The 22,126-nt window shown below is 35.8% G+C and overlaps 2 protein-coding genes and 1 pseudogene across 4 annotated transcripts; 2 read left to right on the forward strand and 1 right to left on the reverse strand.

Moving 5' to 3' along the window:
* Window positions 1-440: 440 nt before the first annotated feature.
* LOC140971803 (uncharacterized) lies at window positions 441-4,611 on the reverse strand. Its single transcript, XM_073434302.1, has 7 exons — window positions 4,252-4,611; window positions 3,434-3,498; window positions 3,020-3,057; window positions 2,042-2,922; window positions 1,802-1,891; window positions 1,547-1,608; window positions 441-798 (listed from the first exon to the last, which is right to left on the reverse strand). Exons 1-7 carry the CDS (start codon window positions 4,507-4,509, stop codon window positions 693-695), a joined length of 1,500 nt encoding a protein of 499 aa, XP_073290403.1. The 5' UTR covers window positions 4,510-4,611; the 3' UTR covers window positions 441-692.
* A 1,268-nt stretch (window positions 4,612-5,879) lies between these two features.
* LOC140962168 (large ribosomal subunit protein uL30y-like) lies at window positions 5,880-8,392 on the forward strand (annotated as a pseudogene).
* A 1,083-nt stretch (window positions 8,393-9,475) lies between these two features.
* LOC140971804 (protein TRANSPARENT TESTA 9-like) lies at window positions 9,476-21,166 on the forward strand. Of its 3 annotated transcripts, none has more exons than XM_073434304.1 (21): window positions 9,476-9,931; window positions 10,108-10,159; window positions 10,279-10,355; window positions 10,461-10,594; window positions 10,686-10,782; window positions 10,911-10,968; window positions 11,451-11,559; window positions 11,649-11,772; window positions 11,852-12,038; window positions 12,148-12,473; window positions 13,075-13,163; window positions 13,459-13,529; window positions 14,056-14,163; window positions 14,539-14,604; window positions 18,687-18,824; window positions 19,171-19,276; window positions 19,360-19,431; window positions 19,558-19,616; window positions 19,820-19,979; window positions 20,145-20,311; window positions 20,460-20,679. In XM_073434304.1, the coding sequence occupies exons 1-21, from the start codon at window positions 9,879-9,881 to the stop codon at window positions 20,520-20,522; spliced, it is 2,316 nt and encodes a 771-aa protein (XP_073290405.1). In that variant the 5' UTR covers window positions 9,476-9,878; the 3' UTR covers window positions 20,523-20,679. The 3 variants fall into 3 exon arrangements, with proteins under 3 accessions (XP_073290405.1, XP_073290404.1, XP_073290406.1); XM_073434303.1 differs by having other exon boundaries at window positions 9,479-9,931; window positions 20,513-21,166; XM_073434305.1 differs by lacking the exons at window positions 9,476-9,931; window positions 10,108-10,159 and having other exon boundaries at window positions 10,278-10,355; window positions 10,461-10,599; window positions 20,513-21,166.
* Window positions 21,167-22,126: the final 960 nt, after the last annotated feature.

Consider the following 22,126-nt stretch of genomic DNA (forward strand, 5'->3'; position numbering starts at 1 on the left):
AGTATTTCTAAATGAGAATGACGTCACATATTTCGACGACAAAAATACTTACATTTAAAATTATTTAGACTTGAGATATGTGGCATGAAAATGACAATTCAACAAAGTCTCTGACAAGTCAAGAATTTACCAATTCTTTATGGTCGACAAATTTTGGTGGTGTCCTTTTCCATTGAATTATTTGATATCTCATCACGGACGGCGCCGACACTTCGAATTATACTCTTTTGTTCCCATTAAATTGCCTCCATTAATTAATATTGGGAAAGTAAAACTCGAAAATGATTGTCTTCACGAAATTATTATTCAAAAGATGATACTATTAAACTGAAACCTGAGGCAACGTGACCTTTGGGTCGTACTCACAACGTGACCTTCGTATATGTGATCATCGCTTGATAATAGTTGACCAAAGGAGAAGTCGGAGTGAAATCATGTAGTAAAATCCCAACAATTCGAATTAGAACAAAAGGGTATTTTCAAATAGGTTCATAATTTGAGTCAAGCATTTGGAAATGTCTGAATCGCACATATAAATAGATAAACTAAAATTTTGATAGACTCCAAAAATTTCAAGAAATGCTGCAGAGTGATTACCAGACCAATGATCTGGAGATGAAATCATGGCACGTAAATTCAAAAGTATCTTGCAGCATAAGGAACATTTGTCGCAAGTGGTCGGTTTCTCCGGCTCAGTCGTCGTCAGCATAATTGAATTTTATCGAATGGGATTGCAGGTCAATTTGTCCTCCCCTGTAGCTACCACGCTTCTTCTTGGTTTTTTCATGTCTGAAGCCCCTGCGTACGGGCAGTTTCGCAGAAAATGTTAGCAAGTTAAATATTCACCGTGTAATCCAGATACAGATATTATTGTATATTTCAGGAGCGATTATGCTTCACAGAAAGATTCAAGATGTCTTTTAGTTCTCATTAGAAGCCCTGAAAGCGGCTCAAATCAGGGGGTATTGGCTCAACCCATAATCATCAACCAACACACCCAAAAAAATAGAAGGAATTTCAAAAAAAAAATTGACTAGTTTCTTCTCGATGACAAGCATCTGATAGGGGCATCCAACTAACCCCGTATCTTGTTACTCTGTAACAAGTTGTAAACTGTCATAGTTAATTTTGAAGGACGAGGCAATTTGCTTTACACCCCATTGAGTGACAAGGATAATGTACCATTGGGTGTCCCGAAATGCAAGAGGGCTTTTTCTACTGTAGAAAAAATGGGCACGCCAACTAGACGTCAACACCACAAGCATTTTAGTAGAATACATAACAAATGCAATCACACAGAAAGAGAATGATTATAAGCACATAGATACATCTCCAACATCCACTGGTGGTCGGAGATAATTGCGTGATGTACTTGAATCAAAGGTATTTTTACTGAATAAAGTTCTTACACACGTTATGAATTGTTGCAACTTTAAATCCATAACATAAGTATTCACATTTATACCCAACTTCCTCGCATTTTCAGCCTTCATTTATTCCTTTTTATTTGAAAGCTTTTGTTGTCTAAAATCTCAGAAAAACATACCTTCCTTTGACCTGACCGAGAACTTCTTGTGCCTTTGCCCCATAACCACTTTCAGCACCATCCTGCAAAAGCTTAGAAGAATAAGTACTACCTCATGCACGTATGAAATATTGATATGGTAAATTGTACTTCAAATGAACAATCACATGTGCATTATTGTTAATCGTAAAGCAAATTGACTTGGAGCAGTATAAATTAAAATGCACAAGTGTAAATGATAAGTCAAAAAAAAGTAAACAAGGAAAACCAGTAAACCTTAGCCCAATAAGAATTATCTTGAAGCCTCTCATCAACAAATTTCACCTCGTCAATTTTAACTCTTTGAAATGCATTTACTGTTTTCGGCTGCAAAAAACAAGAAAAGAATGACTTTACATAACATCTACCAGAACCTTTAACAACTGGTGCCACAGTACAAAATTGATCACTATGAGCACATCAAGAGAATCGTAAACAAAATTTTCTAAAAACGTTGGTCAACAGAAGGAGACATACCTCAGTACAATTTTTATGCTGTTTCGTAGCAGATTTTGGGTGGCTTAGTTTCTCAGCACCATTGTTGGGATCCCCATCACGAATTTCACCAGTTTGTTTCTCGATGTGGCTGTCAGCAAGTCCATTGGCTCCAGGGAGTGTAATCTGTGTTTCAAAACTGTCGGTTTTTCTACGCTTTGATCCCCCAACCGCCACATCCAAAATAGGCAGTTCTTCATTTTCATCAGAAGCCAGCCCTTTTCTCTTCTTAGAAGACTTCTTAGATTCCTTAACCACAACTCCAGCATCCTCAACTGATTTCTTTTTAGATGTGCTATCAATTGGTTTTCCTGAATCAAGTGCTGCTGCATTTTCATCAGAAAACTTATTATTTTTATCATCCGTCTTCATTTTCTTTTTCTTCGTTTTATCTTTCGTTTCAACTATGACCTCAGAATCATGTTTATCATTGCTTGCCACAGATAGTATATCTTTCTGTTTCCCTTTGGTCATCTCAGGGATCACATTTAGCAGCTTTTCATCAGTAATAGTAGATTCTGACTTGTTCTTTCTTTTCTTGTCCTTTCGTTTCTTAACCAATTCATCCCCTAATTCTAGTGTTAATCCACAAACTCTTTCCGTGGTTGACTCGTTAAATATTTTTGATTTCTGTTCACCATGGCTAAGGGCACCATTTGTCTTGCAGTTTTTCTCCTGTTGGAGCTTCAAATTTGATTCATTTGCATTTTCTCTGATAACGGCATCTTCTGAAGTTCTTTCAGAATCGATGGCTGGAACATCCCCCTTTTTCTTTTGCTTCTTCTTCTTCTCACTTACTATCCCTTCAGACACTGCACAACACGCACCTCCAATTTGCTCTGCGGACGCAGCACCCTGTTTTTCTGCAAGAAAATACGTTTTAGATACGAGACTGAAACTCGCTTTTTGTCAAAATGATACAAAGGTCAACATAAAGTATTCAAAACGTTAAGGATTTACCTAGCTGGTTTGTGGTGTTATCTTTGTTCGTATTATTACTGCACACAAAAGGAGTTCAACAACATAAGAATCAAATATAAACTTCAATATTTTGAGACCTTATCGATTCGCAGTTCCAAAAATAAATTAATTTTAACAAAATTTATGCCATCAAATGAGACTGTGCACAAGAAAGTTGCTGCCAATCTCAGACCTCAGTACACATGGAAATCCAAATCCGAAACTCAAAGTTCTCTTGTCCCAAATAAGGAATCAGACTAAATAGCAGAACATATAGCAACAAGGGCCGAGATATTTCAAATATTTTTCATGCTTTCCAGGAAATCAAAAAGAAAATCTGTTAGCAAAAAAAATTAAAATAAGAAGAAGAAGTTGACAATCCAGCCAGCGTCATTGTGAATCCTGGAAGCTTACCAACTATCCAAATAGTTGGAGAAGATCTCGTTCAAGTTCAGCGCCCTGGCCTTCCAACTATCATCCTGAAGAAAAATTGGATTAAATACAATAAGCCAGCAAAACCACAAATTATAGATGGAATTACAGAAAAAAGTTAAGCAGTGCCTTAACAAGTAAGATATTACATGTTCATACACAGCACATAAGATTCCATTCCTTCAACCTTTTCTTTTGCATTAAAATTATTTCGGGTAATGTCCAGAATTCATTTATCACTGGCCAGATAAATATGTAGGTACACAGCACTTATGATTTAATTCCATCAACTATTTATTTTCCATTATACTATGCTTTATCAATGTCTAGAAAAGCTCTTTAGCACTTACCCTATAAATTTAAAGTGTATAGGTATATCTAATGAGTGAAAATCATCGAATTTTCTTGATTCAAGCCAAAAAAAAAAGAAAAGAGTGAACAATGTGAACAATTCCTAATACCTCAAAATCCATATCAATAAAAGGCTTAAGCATTGCCACTATTGACAAAACATACTTTATGTGTATTCTTCAGATCACTTTCATTCCCAGTATACTTTAAAGTTCAAATTGAAACAGGGAGTTGAAATATTCACATTGAAAATGCAAAGAATTAACAATGGTGTATTTCTCGCAAGTTTAAAGACATAATAGACGCACGCCATCGCATAAGTTTTAACTGAGCGAGCAGGAGCAGTTCTCAAATTGGAAAAATAATGGATCTGCACCCAAATTTCCCCATTTTCCTCCCCAAAAACTCTTGGAGAACCTGCACAACCAAATGTAAATTCTTGTACAGACCTGAATTTGAGTTGCGGCGACGAAACGTTTGAGGACTTTGAGTAGGCCTTTATTTTCGAGCCACAGAGCGACAGAACAAATCAAAACAGACTCTTCTTCAGACTTCAGTTGGGCGGAGTTCTCAGGCCGCTTCCTCTCCATTGCCGTGGCCCCCGCCAAGTTTCTTTGAAGTTCTACGAGGAGCACTTGGCGAGGCTTGAGGGCAAGCAAGGATGATGTGCTAGGGCTTGCGTCAGCACACCCTCCGCCTTCGTGCATACAGCGAGAATCCTGCTTGTCGGAGGAAGGAATGGTACCTCAATGGTTTAAGGCTGCACGATTATATTTCCAAGGGTTTTGGTCTTCAAGGTACTGTACGTGGCTCTACAATTACAGTACCCCGAAATTTAGTGGTGGGCGCGGGTCGGGTTTTCCGGTTCAGGTACCCGGGTAGTAATATCATCAACCCGATCATGTCGGGTACCCGACTGATTCCCCGAAAAAAAAAACATTTTAAAATTTTTTTAATTATTTTTTGAAAAAATATATATATTTTTCATATTTCACAAAAAATCATGTCATTATATCGGATTATGGCTAGTCATTATATCATATTATGGTTAGTAAACTAAAAAAACATATGTATTTTTCACATTTCACAAAAAATATGTCAATAAATAATTTTATGATTAGTCGTTTGTCATTATATAATGTTATGACTAATCACAAAAAAATACATGTGTTTTTTAATTGAATAGACGGATAAACCCATAAAGAAAAGTAAAAAAAATAAAATCGGGTATCCGATATCCGACCGGGTATCAGTAAAATTACCCGAACCCGAAACCGAAACCGATAATTTCGAGTACCCAACTAACCCGATTTTTTTAAAAAAATACCCGACCCGATCGGGTAAAATCCGTTCGGGTCGAATCGGGTACCCAATACCCGAGGATAAACATAGATTTATACTTTTACCCAAAAAAATCATCATCATCCAGCAATCAACAACAAATGATTTTTTTTAATTAAAAAAAAAACTAATTTATGTTCTTACATCATGTAAAATGTTATTTTATATTGAAGTCAATATTTAGTTGTTACAAATATATTATGTCATTATGTGAAATATTATATTTTAAAATTTTTAAATAGTAAAAAAAAAAAAAGGAATGGTATAACAAATTTCAGAAAACTGTTATGAAATTTTTTTCTGTGAAACAAATATTTTATTTGACCGATTCATGAAAATGTATTATTTTAAATAGCAAAATTTTATTTTTCTTTCTAGATATGTACAGGGTAACCCTGCAAAACCATAACCAAACATTTATTGACTTATTTCCCAATTTAGTCTGAGAAATATGTTTCATAAAATATTTTTCTATATAATATAATCTAATCTAAAACAATAAAAATACAAGTTTGTTTGATTGTCAGATTTTCGTTTGTGTATTGTGATTTGATGTTTGATTTTAGCCATGAGAAAATGGCAGATAATACGATGTGGTATATAGTTTTGTGATAATTTGATTATGTTATTTTAGAAGTTGTGTGAGAAATTTTTACACTCACATTCTGTTTGGTTGATTTTTTAGATTATTCTGTTTGATTCTTGAAGCTCTCGATTAGACTAGAAAATCTTGAAGTTATTTTTCAATCTTTTATTGAAGACATGAAAGTTGCTGTCTGCACTAGTGGGTGTTGATTACTGAAAACTTATAGAAACTAAGGAAGTTGCTTAGAATTATGAAGACATATTGTTTCTTTGACTTGCCCGGGAGCTCATAAAATCCCTAGTTTAAGGTTTCTCGTCTAGATAGGTATGGCTTCTGATTTTCTGTTTGTTTTACTTGGTTTGCTTTAATAGAAAGATGGTTGAGGAAGTCAAAGGCGGTGTTGTCCCGAGTCAATTTTCAAAGAAACAGAAGAGGAATGAGGAATGGGCACTTGCAAATGCCAAAGATCTCGGGGAAGCAAAGAAGAAGAAATCTGAGACCCGAAAGTTGATCTGCAGAATAGAAAGTAACATGTTGTTGATCTTCTGGCTTGTGCTTTTGTTGTTGAGGAAAAGGAATTGATTTGCTTAAAGCGTGAGGCCCGATTGAAAGGAGGCTTTTATGTCAATCCAGAAGCTAAACTTTTGTTCGTTATCAGAATCAGGATGTAAGTTGTAAAAAGTCAATGGATATTTGGTATATCTATACGTTTACCTTTCGTGCCAATGTCATTATTTTTATCTAACAGAATTAATGCCATGCACCCAAGAACCAAGAAAATTTTGCAGCTTCTTCGATTGTGTCAGGTGTTATCTATATGATACTCGTTTCTGAAAAACAGCAGCAACAATGTTAAGTCGAGGCAAGGAAAAACCTTTTTCCGCAAGACGAAATTGCCCGTATCAAAGTGCTATACGTCGCAAGCAATCGTCCCCAAGATACAACGACTTCAAGTCAAAACTTTGCAGCACTACAAAGTCTCGAGCGCAGCGAACAAAATATATGCAGAAGCTTTCAAGTGCGAAACGAAAAGATGCAACAATATGGTATGATTATGAGCAGAAATTGCAAGAACAAGTGTGGTGAATTCTCCAGCAATTTTCGAAAATGAGTGATGGGAATTATTTATAATTGATCATCGGTTGCGTTGAGGAGACACGTTTCTCCAGACCGGATGCGTAGAAGGGACACATTTCTAGTCAAGAAACACAATGTTTGGTGCAAAAGCAGCCATGAACAGGTGCCAAGATAGCCAAGGGACACGCATGTTTTCCAAAACCAGCGCTGCGCAGAATTCCAGAAAGGCTCGCGCATATGCGCGTCCTTATGCGCGCATATGCGCGCCTTGTTCTTGGCCTCAATGCATATTTCCAGAGAGGTTCGCGCATATGCGCGTCCTTATCCGCGCATATGCGCGACTTGTTCTGCCCATCTGCGAAGAAAATAACAAGTCACGCGCATGTGCGCGGATTCTGGCGCGCATATGCGCAGCATCTTCTGTGAATGCACGCTGGTTCCTGTTTCGGTTTCGTGTGTAGGTGCTGTCAACAAAATTATTTTCAAATAAATTTTGTCTAAAAAGAATAATACGGTCAAAAGACCACACCACACCACACCTCACCGCCCCGCGCCGCGCCGAGCCGGTCGGGCGGGTGTTTAGTTCACCGAGACACAACCTATTAGCGTCTTCCCCCGTCTAAAAACTTCTGGTACCCCTTGGGGCCCAAACCCTTGTCTCAACTTGGAGCTTATTAGGGAGACTTTATTTGGTTATTAACTCAATGTGGGACAAGCCACATTTGAGACATCCGACTTCCCTTTACAACTCCTCACTCTTCCTCTTCTTCTCTTTTTCATTTATCCAACATCAGGTGATTTCTGTTTGTTTTATTTCTTTTTGGTGTCGGTATAGTCGGATTTTACCTTATGGTGCTTATGTTTTCAGAGGTGAATAAGTTTCCATGGCATGTTCAAAGTTAGTTGTACAATTAATGTTTATTGTTTGATTTATGTTCTTTACTCATAATCTTTTCCCCGATATTGAAACTGAGGTTTACTGTCAACTCGCAGTAGATCTTTAATGGAGTCTTTCTGAAAGTTAACAAGGCTACGATGAACATGCTTCATAGAGTTGAGCCTTATGTTACATAAGGGTAAGACAGTGCTTATTCGAAATGTGGAAAAACATTGCAAACTTACGGAGTCAACCTCAAAATTAACTTTTCATGCGAATTCTCAATACCATGTACTTTTCAGGTACCCCAACCTTAAAAGTGTCCGCGAGTTGATCTACAACCGTGGCTATGGAAAAGTGAATAAGTAGAGAATTGCATCGAGTGATAACTCGATCATCGAACAGGTTGCAACTTGAATAATCTTTCATAGGACGAGACTCCGTTAAATATTTATTAATTTGTTTGTTTATCTTGCATTTGGTTGCGATAGGTGTTGGGTAAATATGAGATAATTTGCATGGAAGATCTCTTATTCACGAGATCATGACAGATGGACCCCATTTCAAAGGGGCAAACAATTTCTTGTGGCCATTCCAACTCAAGCCACTTTTGGGTGGATTAAAGAAGAAGAGGAACCATTATGTCGAGGGTGGCGATGCTGGTAATCGTAAGGATTACGTCAATGAGCTTATTCGAAGGATGAGCTGAGTTGGTCTAATATAAAATCATAAATATATTAGACAAACATTACAATTTAATGCAGACAAAATTTTTAAAAATTTAATTAGTGAGCCGTGTAGTTTTATTATTTGAGCTCCACACGATTGGATTAAATTATCATCGAACAAAATCATTTTATTTAATCATGTTCTCGTTAGGTCAATGTCAATATTTTTTTAATGTCCAATGCCTATATTATTTAGCTGCATGCCTCAACAACATAAGACCATTGATTCTTTTTGGCCTTTTGTGAGGGCCGGGCCCTCAGACGGTAACCTATCCGGCCTCGCGGGAGGTCCGGCCCTGCAGACCGTGTTAGATTTTTGAAGTGTATCCAATAATGCACATACATAGCCATTACTAAATTCATATTTTTGTCCCAAAAAAGCGTGAGCTCTCTTGCAAGTCTCGATCCATACAACTCAACGCATAGTAGCAAACAATTCAAAATCCTCAATCTTAATGACATCCAACGAAACTAAAGATGTATCATTATATCTTATAGAAGTTAGCTGAGAAAATGGTGTGAAATTTACATATCAAATATGAAGTTATGACCAATTAGGGGAAAAATTGGTATGACAAAATCTATTACTCTAATACCCTTATATTTTATAGCAGCTTAAGTGTAAGTACAGATTAAGGGGATTTGATTTGAAAACTGGACTCAAAGATATTCATGTTGTATATTACTAAAAAAAATAGTTACTTTTTATGAACTCTTTAATATTCTCTATCGTTTGCTTTCTAATCCACGTTAATTTTTTTATACTATATATAATATTTGAGTCGTGATAAAAATAAAATATTATTTTTATGTAAATTTTTAGAATCTTCAAATGTATTTTTTTTTAAATTTTCTATTTTTTTGCATCAAAATTTTAATTTATGTAAAAAAAATTATATTTTTTATATTAAAATCGGATATTTTTTAATTTTTGAATTTTATTTTTTTTATAACTGATTACTTATTTAAAAAATTCAACTGCACACGGGCTAGTATATATATATCCCAAAAACTTATTATGATGTAAGTCGATAATTTTGAAATAATTATACAACTTTTGACAGGTGGCCTCGGCCGGAGCACACCTACGCACGCCTCCAATTTCGGTGTCTAGGATGCGACTCGATTTTTTAAAACCCGACCAAAATATTCCTCCCGAATTGCCATCTCTGCCTCCAAAATCCTCTCGTATATTCTCTCTTTCCCGTCGCCGATTTCGATTACCGGCGGACAATTCGGCGAACGCAAACCCTAAAATACATACCCGCTAGCTTCGATATAGGGAAATTGTCTGTCGCGTTGACAGGTTCCCGTGACAAGAGTAGGCGCTCGGTGAAATCAATAATTTGCTCAGGAAAATAAGCATAATAGGAAACTGATATGCTAATTGAAGTATGTAGGGGATGTTGAGGATGAATTTTGATGCAAAGAAGAATAAAAAAGCTATGATCGCGAGCTCTTGAGAGGATGTGGTCTTCCTTTTGGAGATCCCGGGATCGATTCTCTTTAGATGAACTCAGGTAGCTTTTATTTTGTACCAATTATGGTGATTATCTCTTGCTACGCACGAATTCTCCCAGGAAATAAGTTATGTGTGGTACCCAAGCTTTTTGTTCAAATTATGTACCGTGCGTTCATTTTCTTTTGCACAGCATTACTATTTTGAGTTCTAAAATTTACTTGATCTCGTGTGTAGATACTTAGTCGATCAGTTGATGAAAGTTCAAATTGTAAACGAGGTTAATAAGGTAACTTGTTTGTCTTGCTGGAACTTGGGGGGCTAGAGTATCAATGCATTATGGGTATTATAATTTTATCGTGTTTTGGGAGCATGTTCATTTGAACTCCAATCTGGATTCTTGTGCAGGACTTTGTGATTGAGGCATTGAGATCTGTTGCAGAGTTGATTACTTATGGTGACCAACACGATGCTGCCTTTTTTGAGTAGGATTCAAATGCTTTTGATATTTGATGAGTCAATAATGCTTAAACTGCTTATGGCCACTTTCTTTTTAACTCAATTCATGATCCCTTTTGTTTTTTCATTAGGCTTTTTATGGAGAAGCAGGTTTTGGGCGAGTTTGTACGCATATTAAGAATCAGTAAAACTGTGACAGTTTCAGTCCAGCTTTTGCAAACAATGAGTATTATGATCCAGAACCTTAAAAGTGAACATTCAATATGTAAGGTTTGAGCAACCAAATTTTTTAATCTGCTTTTTTTTTAAAAAAAAAAAATATCTCTGATTAATGATCTCTATGAACAACTTTGCAGATTATATGTTTAGCAATGAACATGTGAACTACCTTATTACTTATTCATTTGACTTCCGAAATGAAGAGCTATTGTCTTATTACATATCTTTTTTAAGGTTTGCTTCATAATTCAGTTTTTTTTTTGTGTCAATTATTTAATTCAATATGTTGTAATTTCTATCGACACGCTGTATGGATCTCTGACATTTGTAATTCTTTTGTTCAATTGCTTATGCACCGACAGGGCAATAAGCATAAAGTTGAATAAGGACACCATTTCTCTTCTTGTCAAGATGCATGATGTGAGTTCAGTTAGCCTATCCTATCACCATCACTGGATTTTTTTTATCAAACCCACTTTTTGTTTTTCCCCTTTGTTTTTAATTGTTTTAGCACGATTATTAGGTTATAAGGGAGTTTGGATTATCGTTATTCCTTGGACATGCGAACAGAATTGTGTTGGAGCATAATATATTTTGAGTTCTCAGATTTTTTATATGTATAATGAAATTGAGGAAATCATAAGCATCAAAATGAAAAATTAGCAGGCTTGAGAAAGAGGATAAAAATACAACTTCGTCAATAATAAAGGTTTTATTTTGAATGTTGCTTACACTTAAGATGTTTTATTCATGCATTTTAGCTTTGCTAGTTTTATACGCTGTGGCAAACCTGGCTGGGAGCTTACTACTTGGTGAACAATGTTTTTACTTTAAATGCACAAAATAATTAACTTGCTGTTATGCTATTCTTTTGATCGCTTATTATAATTTTTTGAATTTAGGATGAGATTGTTTCTTTCCCACTCTATGTTGACGCGATACGTTTTGCTTTCCATGAAGAGAGCATGATTCGAACTGCTGTGCGTGCATTAACGCTTAATATTTATCATGGTGAGTCTCTGCTCTTTAGCCTCTGTAACTTGCAAACCGGTAGAACATGACCCAAAACTACATTAACCATATATTTTGTTGATTTTCAGTTGGAGATGATGCTGTAAATAGGTTTATATCAAGGGCTCCTCATGAGATTTATTTCTTGAACTTGATCAAATTTTTTAGAGATCAATGCAGCAATTTGAATCATTTGGTTTCAGATGCTTCTAAGTAAGTTGTGAAATATCGTTTTCTCACATCAAGGTTTTTATTTCATTATTAACGGGAATGGATATTTGCCCAAATATAGGAATATGGGGCCAGAGTCAAGATCTTCTATCCTTACTGCAGTTGATGAGATTGAGGACAATCTCTATTACATCAGCGATGTTGTCTCTGCTGGGATTCCTGATGTTGGGAGATTAATAATGGACAACATTTTGAAGCTATTGATATTTCCGTTGGTTCTTCCTTCTTTGAGGATTGAAACTGTCAATGTATGCTTGTGTTTCTCATTTTTCGTTTTCCTTACCTCATGTTGTTAGTTTTTTTTACCTTTTTTTTATAGCAAAGATGTTTATTATGATTCTCTGAATGTAAATTCAGGAGACAAGAATCGGTGCTGTCACGGCTTTATATTTACTTTGTTGCATTTTGCGCATAGTCAAAATCAAAGATCTGGCAAACACTGTAGCTGCTGCTCTTCTGTGTCGTACAGAGAATTTCACTGAAGATGTTGTAGCTAAAATCAATGGTTATAAGTTCGAATACCTTTCTTCAAACTCTTATCAAAATTCTAATGCTAATATCCACAGTTCAGAGTCTGATGATGGAAGTTTGCTAGTTAAAATTCCAACATCTAGTTCTTCGCAAAGCCATCCAGAAAATGGTACTACCTTTGGGCAAGATTGCAGTACGTCATGTACTCCTAGGTAGCTAATGCTATTGATCACTTGATCTCATTCAATTTCATATTTTCCTTATAATAGCTTTCGTCTTATATGTAACATGCACATATTAGCTGTTATAGTTTGCATTTATTAGCTATTATAGTTTGTTGAATTGTCAAATGGCTCTTTACTTGGCTGTTGTCGTCGCTGATGTCTTTCAACATCAGCTCCACTTTTGACCTCCATTTTCTCCATGGATGTGAGAAAGCAATTTGATAAATTATTTGCTTGAAATCTCTTACCTCGAATAAGGTTAGGAGAATACCTAGTAGAACAATATAACAGCTATTTGTTATCCTTCCACCCCGTAACGTTCCTCCTTGAGCTTGGTGTTGATTTGAGTTTCTCATAATTCTTTTGTTGGCTACATGCTTCTAGGGTTGCAGTTTTTGGGGCTGTAACATCCAAATATTTCATTTGAAATCGATTACTCTGACGAATTATGAAATTATTTGTAAAATTCTTAGTTGCATAAAACTGTATGCCTCGTGGCTAAGATAAAGATAATTCATTTAGCTTGCGTTTATAACAGCCTGAGAATGTGCAAATTTAAGTATTCTTACTGTTATAACAAATCTTGCAGGGAGGCTTTGCTTTCTTTTGTTAGCAGTGGCAACGATGTTCAAGTTTCAGGCTCTTTAAGTGTGCTTGCTACCTTATTGCAGACTAAAGGTTCTATAGAAAATCTTATTGTTCTGCTCACATACAATGTACTTATATTATATTTGGGTTGAGTTGTTTTCCTATTGATTTAAGTACCTAATTTTAATCCACTATTTTAGATATAGTAAAAAGTTTTCAGAAAACTAAAAAATGATGGATTATTTGGCAGTAATTGAAACTTATGATTTTCATTGGCTAAAAGTTTGTTCAATTTAAAACCACATGATGTAAGTGAAGGATTTCAAATTCATTGGGAAACCTTTAAATTCAAGCATGACTTTTGAAGCAATTTGTGCACCTGCAGAACTGGATGAATCAACGGTAGATGCTCTTGGCATACTTCCACAACGCAAGCAGCATAAGAAGCAGCTGCTGGTATGTGGTCTTGAGAGTTTTTCGTTGCCATTGTTTGGAGAAAAGAAAATTGGATGAAACTGTGTTTTATGAAAGAATAAAAAATATATATTTGGAAGTCATTGTGCAGCTAAGAAGGAAACTTTAAGGGAAAGGGTATTTGTATAAGAAGGGAAGGTTAAAATCTTCCTCTAGTTATATATATGTGTACATATTTATATTTTAGAAGTCAAGAAGTAAGTGAATGCTTTTTCCATGTGAATGCTTTTTCCAATGACTATTCCCCCATGGAAAATGGCTAGGAAGTTTATAAAATATTGTTTATACTTTTCAGAGAAGGTAATACAAGGTTGCATTGTGTCGAAACTTGTTTTTTCTACGCTATTTCTGTGTAATTCAGGCATTTTTCATGCTTGTTTAGAGTTTTGAAATGAAGCTATGATGTTTATTTTGGTGTACTTTTTATATGCTGATCATTTTTTTGTTTGAACAACATTATGTCAATTCCATTGATTGATGGAGAGTACTGCTTTTCTTGTGATTACAGCGAGCCTTAGTTGGGGAAGATTCTGGTGAAGAACAACTCTTTTCTTCCAGTAGTCTGGTCAAAGATGGCATCAGTAGTGGCCTTGATTTCTATCTGCAAAAGTTGAGGGTACTTGTTCTTTTGCATCTGCTGTTGCTGGCTCACCTCCTAATGTTTCTGGCCTTGAAAACATCACCTTTTTAATTTGTGTGATAGCAGATCGGATTTAGTTGCAAGTTCTATTATTTTCTCATGTAGACCTCTTGAAATGCTATTCACTTCATGTTTACAAGTTGCGAAATGTCATGAATTGTCATTTGAAGCAATTGATTAAAGTTGTTAACTATTGTAGATATCGCACTTGCATTGTTTTCTTTTACAATTTCCGGGTTTTGAACATCAATTGTTTTAATTTTGTTGTTAAGCACATTCAATTTTATGTGCATAGTCCAAGCAAGTTACTAATAAAAGCATGATGTGATTTAATTCAATCTCAATCTGCAGGATCACTACGGAGTTTCATGTGGATGGCCAGAGGTTGAAGCTAGCCCTCGCGTTCATAGGTTTGGGGTATGTACTCGACGTGTAAATCTATTGAATCATTTTAAGCTTTCAATTTGTTGCATCTTTTCAACTGTGTTTGCACTTTAGATTATGGTAATGACTGCAATTTAAGTAATTTTTTGCATAAATATAATTAATTAATTATGTTGGAATGAATTTTTCACATTAAATTTTGTAGTTGAACTTTTTTATTTTGTTACGTTTTTGTTTTCTCATAAAAATAAAGGTATTACGAGAAATGGGCATTTGAAGGAAATATATGTTGTATTTTGGAGATCAAAGGTAGTCATTACGAGTGGCTCTTAGTTAATAATATTATTTTATAATATAAAATACATTTCATTTTTGTGTAAGTAGAACTTTATTGGGGAGTTCTCAGTTTCGATTGAAATTGTAATGAATGGTGGCATCAAATGGTGGTTTTCAGCAGTGTATGATCTATGTAAACCAAGAGAAAGAACATTATTTTGGGATGAATTGGCGAGGCTAAGGTTAATTTGTGGTGACACGTGGTGTTTGAGAGGGGACTTCAATGTCGTGAGATCCTTGAGTGAAAAATTGAATTGTTCATCCATAGCAGCGAGCATGTTGTGTTTCGATAAGTTGATAAATAAACTAGAGCTGCATGATCCACCCCTTTGAATGCTAAGTACGCTTGGTCTAATTTCAGGGATACACCGATCTGCTGCAGATTAGACATATTTTTGTTCTTAGGGGTTGGACGGATATTTTCCCTATATTTAGACATGAGTTCTATCCAGATTGGTGGATAAGGCGAAGGCAAGGAACGAGGGGCAAATTCAAGGGGATAGAGGTCTGACGCAAGGGATCAACTTTCCTGTTCAATCTAGTTATAGACGTGCTTGGCAGATTGGTGGATAAGGCGAAGGCAAGGAACGGGGTTCGGGGATTGGAAATTGGTAGAGAGAAAGTAGAGGTATTACATATTCAATTTGCGGATGATAATTTTTTTTGTTAAGACTGAGAGACATTTGCCTAATTTGTTGCAGATATGAATTCATTTTGTCAGATGTCGGGTTTAAAGATCAACTTGTATACGAGTGCGTTGTTGGGAATTAATTGTACAAAAGTCGATTTGGAGGGTTGGCTACAGAGATAGGGTATAAGAGGAAGGATTGACCTATTAAATATTTAGGGGTTCCATTAGAGGGAAATTATACGGAAGCGAAATTTTGGGAAGACGTCGTGTTTAAGTTGTTAAAGAAGTTAGCTAGCTGGAAGAAAGCGTTTTTATCAAGGGAGCCGATTAACTTTGATCTCGGCAGTGTCGTGTGCCCTTCCAATGTACATGTCTCTTTTTAGAGTACCAAAAGGTGTGGCAGTGGTTATTGAGAAGGTAATGAGAGACTTTTTATGGGACGGAGCTGATGGAGACTTACATTGCCATTTGGTCACGTGGGAACATGTCTACATACCGAAAGATAAAAAGGCTTGGGGATTGGGAATATTTGTTTGATTAATAAGGCACTTTGAGGAAATGGTGGTGGAGATGCTCTGTGGGGAAGGATTCGTTGTGGAAAAAGGTCATTAGGATTAGCTAGGATTGTTTCCTTTAGAAGCTCCTGGAAATTTATCTCCCGAATTTACCAGGTTTTTCATTTCTTGTGAGGTCGGTGATTAAGGGGGGGTATCGTTAATTTTTGGGAGGACAAGTGGGGGGAGTTTCTTCGTTTAAGACCATTATCTAGCGTTGTTTCAGATTTCTTTGCTTCATAATCAGCCCATTATTAGGTTCTTTTGGACGAAAATGTTCATAGTTCCAATTTTTCTTTATCCTGGGATCTACGCTTCAGAAGGGATTTTTCTTTGTGAGGGTCTTAGACAATGTTAGGGTGGAGGTGGGTGCTATTGACCTCAGGATTTGGGAAGGGGATTCTTCAGGGTCTTTCCCTGTTACAATAGGAACAGGATGATCGTAACTAATTAATGATTGTAAGGGGAGCGATATTTTTCTATTGTATTTTCAGATCGTTTTGTTTGGAACGTAACAGAAGGATCTTCGAAAACTTAGAGGAATCGACTGACGAGTGTTGGGATAGATTTAGAGCTGCAGTGTGGACAAAGAAAACTTTCAGATTTTTAACATTTATCGATTTCAGATCTGTTTAGGGATTGAAATTTCATTTGAGGATGTTGTGTTTAGATTGTTTTTATTTTTTGCTTTTAACGTACTTGCGGATATCTTGCCCCTTTTTTTTTGTAAACCCTACCCTTTTTATCTTATATAAAATATCGTTTCTCATTAAAAAAAAATTTATTTTTTTCACAATAGATTTTGTGTTCAAGTTTTAGTTTGTTATGTTTTATCGCTTCATAAAAATAAGATACTGTGAGGAATTTCAGAGGCCCAGAGTAATTGCTGAATCTCTTAATAATATATGATAGATGTTATAGATTACGTGGAATTGACATTTTGGAGAAGAACTTTTGGTGCAGTTTAGCAATCAAAGGAAGTCACTACAGGTTATCCTCCATGTAGAAAGTTACTTATATAATATAGATGTATGTGCTGTATGTGGTGATATATCAAAAAGCTCATAAGTTCAATTAGCTTTATGGTGTTATAATTTCTATTCAGGAAAATTTGTGTACCGTATCCAGCTAAGATAAGTATCAGGGAGCCTATGATCATGTCATCGTGATTGGCTAGAGAACCACTATTTTGTTCTGGAAACTCCTCACTCCTAATCTTTTTTACCCTTATTCCTACTTACTTTTTTTCTCATTCACTACTTTCATGTACAGAATCCAGAGTGGAATTGGTCCCCATTATCTTATTTGGTTCAATCAATTGAAACTAGCTCAAAAGGATTGCTAATAACTTATTTGGCTGTTAACCTAGGCGACAATGCTAACTTTTAATGGCCTCGTTCAGAATGTAGTTGCAGTGACAAAGTAAGTCACTGCAGGGCTATTTGAAATATTCCTCTAAAATCAAAGAGGACATCATCTTGTTTTTTGAATAAGTAGTGGGCCGAGGATAAAATAGATCTCGTTGTCTTGCATGCAACTGTATCTGCTCATAGAAAGAGAAAGTGCATGTATTAGGACTAGTAACAACCTGCAATGACCGACTGTGCTGCTAACATACTCTCAATAATTTTTTTCGCCCAGTCAGACTTTCTCAAATGCATATGTACTCTCAAAGCTTTAAAGTTGTTTGAGAACATGCAAAGGAATTTTTTTTAGCCCAGTCAGACAACTCAGACCTTCTCAAATGCATATGCACTCCTCTAGGGCAGTGATAACTTATGTTTTCATATGTTGGTGTTTTTATTTACGTGGCCAAATAACTGTTGAAACCAAAAAAAAGCATATCAAATTTTTTGTACCAAACCCCCCTATGAAATATAGAAAATTCATTTTTTTCTTTGGTGAAAATTAAATAGGTATCTTTGACATTAACATTTTATAAAAGTTGCACGAACACTCTGCGTCGGTTGGAAATTTGGTAAGTCGAAGTATTTTGATGATGTCTCATAGACCATTGATCCAAATGACCGGCGAGTAAAACGGCTAAGAAAAAAACTCAATTTTATTCAATTCATATTTCAGGTCTGCTAGACTAGTTCGGACGTTATGTATGCTAACTGGACTCTGTTAGATTGAACTGGATTACACGAATACAGCAACCGGTAGTGTCCGGTTAGGATAGATAACTTCTGAATTAGTCCAGCCGGGCTGAATTATGACTTGTAGAAAATTGAATTTTCTTTCTAGCCGTTTTGCTCGCTGGTCATTTTGATAACTGGTCAATGAGATATCATCAAAATATTTCAGCTCGCTAGATTTTCAGTTGATACATGGATGTTCGTGCAACTTTTATAAAATATTAAGGCCTAAGATGTCTGAGAAGTGTAATTTTCGAAATTTCCACAGGAAGTTTGGTGCAAAAAACTCAAAACATGTCAGCTGGGTAAATAAAGCAAGTAAAAAGCTGAATCCCATCAATATGTACGGTACATGAGGATGAGTGTCAATCAGGAATGCCTTTCATTCAATTATAGCTCTGTTTTACTGTGTTTTCTGTTGAAGTAATGTTCTAGAATCTGAATTTCTTATTTTAGGTACTCGATACACTGGTCGGTCTCTTCTGCAGGTCAATGATATCTGCGGAAACGTTGTGGGATGGTGGCTGGCTTTTGCGACAGTTGCTACCTCATAGTGAGAGAGAGTTTAACAGAAGTCATCTTAGGTTGCTCAAAGTAAGTCATTTTTGAAGGAAATCAAATTGTGTATGCCATCTGGACTCTTATTTAAATGATGTAGTTTCACCTGTGAAGTATCTTACTTATATCGCCTCATGGATCCATGACTAGTGGAGATTAAAAACCTCTTGACTGTGCCTAAATTTTTGTTAATTTTCATTAATGTTGCGTTGATATTTTTATTTCCAAGCATTTTGTTCTTCAGATCTTTGTTAACATGTTGCAGTATAAACCAAGAAATGTGCTGCAATCCTCTGATTTCTGTTTGTGCTCCATATTAAGCTGTATTTACTGACAATATTAGTTTCCTGTATGGAAATTGAAGATGGTCTTTTTTGCCTAGGATTCACTCCACAATTGCAGTAATCGTGTTCTAGAGGAGACAAGAGGAACTTGGTCTGATATGTTGGTGACAGTTCTTTGTGATGAATGGAGAAAGTGCAAACAAGGTTTGTTGTTTTTCATGCTTTAATAGAGGAACGTTTGTCATGAATTTTTGAAACATGTTGGATAACACAGTTGTTTCTTGTAGCTATTGAGTCGTCTTCTCCTCGAAAATATCCGAAGTCTATACTTTTTCCACGTCAGAAATCTGTCTCCAATGGTATCATCTCTCTCTCATGCTTTCGCAAATTTAAAATATTAGAATACCTATCCACACTGCACGTAGCATGTTTAAATGTTTTTCCATATAAGCGGTCATCTTAAATGATTCATCTCGTGTTGACAGAGCTTACTTCCGGTGAATCATCATTTGCTGCTGGTGAAAGAATGTGCGAGACTGTGAAGGTTGTGCTCGAGAAAAAGCTTTTATTATTGCATTGTCGTTAAATATTTTGAGAACATAATTCTGCTCTCCTGTGCTAAATGCACATGGAATTGTCAATCGTCATCGTTTCTTATATAAAAAAAGGAAATTCTCGATTGTCAATGGAATGCATTTTAATTTTTTCCATTTGACGGTAAGTATATTTCTCCCCTACCCTACCCAGGTATATGTACTACTTCATCATCTCTACATTTTCTCGCTTGGGAGAGTTTTGCTAGATCAACCTACGCTGTTCTCCGCAGCTGAAGTTTCAGCAGAATCTAGAGCAAAGAATTCTGGTGTAACTCCACCAGGACCCAAGCCAAGCACCGAGATTAATCTTGGTATTTTTAAACCTTTGTTTACTTGTTTTATTATTGTTTTTATACAATTGTCGTTTTATTGCTTTCTAGTTCTCTCATGAATTTTGACACTCGCTCGGTAAAAGATCACCAATATATACATGATATTATACTTGTCATTTAAAAATGTTTGTCAACCTTCTGCAGTGGACGCTTTGCCATGTAGAATTTCATTTGAAAGGGGAAAAGAGCGCCATTTTTGTTTTCTGTCGGTCACTATGGGAAGCTCGGGGTGGCTTGTTCTTGCAGAGGAATTACCCATGAAACAAGGTTATGGAGTTGTCCGAGTTGTAGCCCCGTTAGCTGGATGTAATGTGAGTATTGCTTTTGCGCATTATTAATATCTACCAAACTACTTAAATTGGAAGATTTGTTTCCTAAAATCAGTCGCTACATGCCGCGCTAGAGAAAATTTACTCTTGAAACTAATTTTTACATCCGAGTTTCAACAAATATTTTCAGATTATTCATTCACAAATCACAACATTTGAGACGTATGTTTTACCCCATGACAGCCCAGAATAGATGATAAGCATTTGAAGTGGTTACACCTTCAAATCCGACCATCCTCATTCCCTTTCTCAGACACCAGTAACTATATCAACCGCGAAAAAGTGAAATCAAAAGCTTTGGTAGATGGAAGGTGGACTCTGGCATTTCGAGATGAGGAGATTTGCAAGCGTGCTTTATCCATGATTGTTGAAGAGGCCAATTTACAGAGCCATCAGGTAGAAAGTATACTAAAACCTTTGCTTGAACTTGATAGATAATTCAAGTTTTCAATGTACAGAAGGCAACTCTTCTTGAATTTACCGCCTAATTCTTTGTTAATTATAGATTGCCAGCAACTCCATGTGTACATTACTTTCAAAAAAATCTATAGGTACACAGATTTAGTGTAGAATGCTCGATTGTTAGAATCATTTGATGCGTATAAGAGATCAACGTGTCCCCCTTGAGCTCCGCGTTTTGAACCACAGCTGTAAGTTTTGTCATAATACATACATTTGAACTAGTGAAAGGAAATGTTCAAGTCAAATCAACTTTCATTTGGTCGAAATGTTAAGAGTTTTACATGCTTTTGATCATATTTGTACTCCGAAAGTCTTCACCCATTCTTTATTTTCGTTTCTATGTTGTGAACTGAAACTAAAAGTTACTTTGCTTTACCCTTAAGTTTTTATTATTATTATTTTAATTCAATTACAAATGATTGAGATGCCAATTTTTTGTGCATATATGGCTTGTGACAGGGATTTAAAAAATTTATTGAAATGAAAATTTTAATTTGTGGCATTAATTGGGTATAGAATTTATAAAGCTAGATTAAAATTTTAGAAGACTCTCTTGTGGATGGCTGCTCCAGCCACGCTAGCTAGGTTTCCACTGGCCCAAGAGACTACCAACTTCCTGGAGTGCTGTTGAATTATTGGACTGCAATACGATCAAAGAGTTTTAGGATGCGTTTGACTCGTTCTTCGTGTTGATAATATTGAAGTAATTGGGCTACAGAAATGTTATAAAAATTCTTAAAATATTATTGGATCTTGACCCTAGGGCGTTCACTTCATAATATTTTGGGGAAAAAATAGTGGTCAATTATTATGTCAAGAATAAGTTATTTGATCGGGCAACTATTTTTTTTAAATGATAGATATGTTATTAGTATGAATCAAAATTTATTACATCCGAAATTTCTATTATATTTTATATGCAGAACTAATTACTTTTTACGTCAATAATAGTTTAATGTTAAAAATGTTTAAAAACTCCTCCCCCATCTTATTACCCACGCACGCGCGCACATGAATAAACTAAATTCACTCTACCCATTGACAGAATAACTGAAGCTCAAAATTCATGCTAAAATGAACTAAATTCACTCTACCCATTGACAGAATAACTGAAGCTCAACATTGATGCTAAAATGAGAGCTTCTTTCAAAGTGTGCTTCACAGCGACACACTATTTGATCAGCTCGTGTAAACCTGACATAGATCAGACGGCACACTGATATTATATTTGAATGTTTAAACGATGCCAAACGGAGAGCCTACTCAGTAAACCCAGAATTTGAATTGTAACCCGTTGTACATTGTCTTGCTTACTTGTCATCGCCTAACCCAGGG

The sequence above is a fragment of the Primulina huaijiensis genome, chromosome 2, assembly GCF_012295235.1.
Source record: "Primulina huaijiensis isolate GDHJ02 chromosome 2, ASM1229523v2, whole genome shotgun sequence".
NCBI classification, from domain to species: domain Eukaryota; kingdom Viridiplantae; phylum Streptophyta; class Magnoliopsida; order Lamiales; family Gesneriaceae; genus Primulina; species Primulina huaijiensis.

What these genes read in the sequence shown, in the direction of transcription:
- LOC140971804 (XM_073434303.1), top strand. Translation starts at nt 9,879, where the DNA reads ATGTGGTCTTCCTTTTGGAGATCCCGGGATCGATTCTCTTTAGATGAA. An exon ending in TTGGTTTCAGATGCTTCTAA is followed by an intron (nt 11,773 to 11,851) that starts GTAAGTTGTGAA and finishes GCCCAAATATAG; the next exon opens with GAATATGGGGCCAGAGTCAA. An exon ending in GAATGTGCGAGACTGTGAAG is followed by an intron (nt 19,617 to 19,819) that starts GTTGTGCTCGAG and finishes TACCCTACCCAG; the next exon opens with GTATATGTACTACTTCATCA.
- LOC140971803 (XM_073434302.1), bottom strand. Translation starts at nt 4,509, where the DNA reads ATGCACGAAGGCGGAGGGTGTGCTGACGCAAGCCCTAGCACATCATCC. An exon ending in TCCAACTATTTGGATAGTTG is followed by an intron (nt 3,058 to 3,433) that starts GTAAGCTTCCAG and finishes TTTTGTGTGCAG; the next exon opens with TAATAATACGAACAAAGATA. An exon ending in AGCATAAAAATTGTACTGAG is followed by an intron (nt 1,892 to 2,041) that starts GTATGTCTCCTT and finishes TGTTTTTTGCAG; the next exon opens with CCGAAAACAGTAAATGCATT.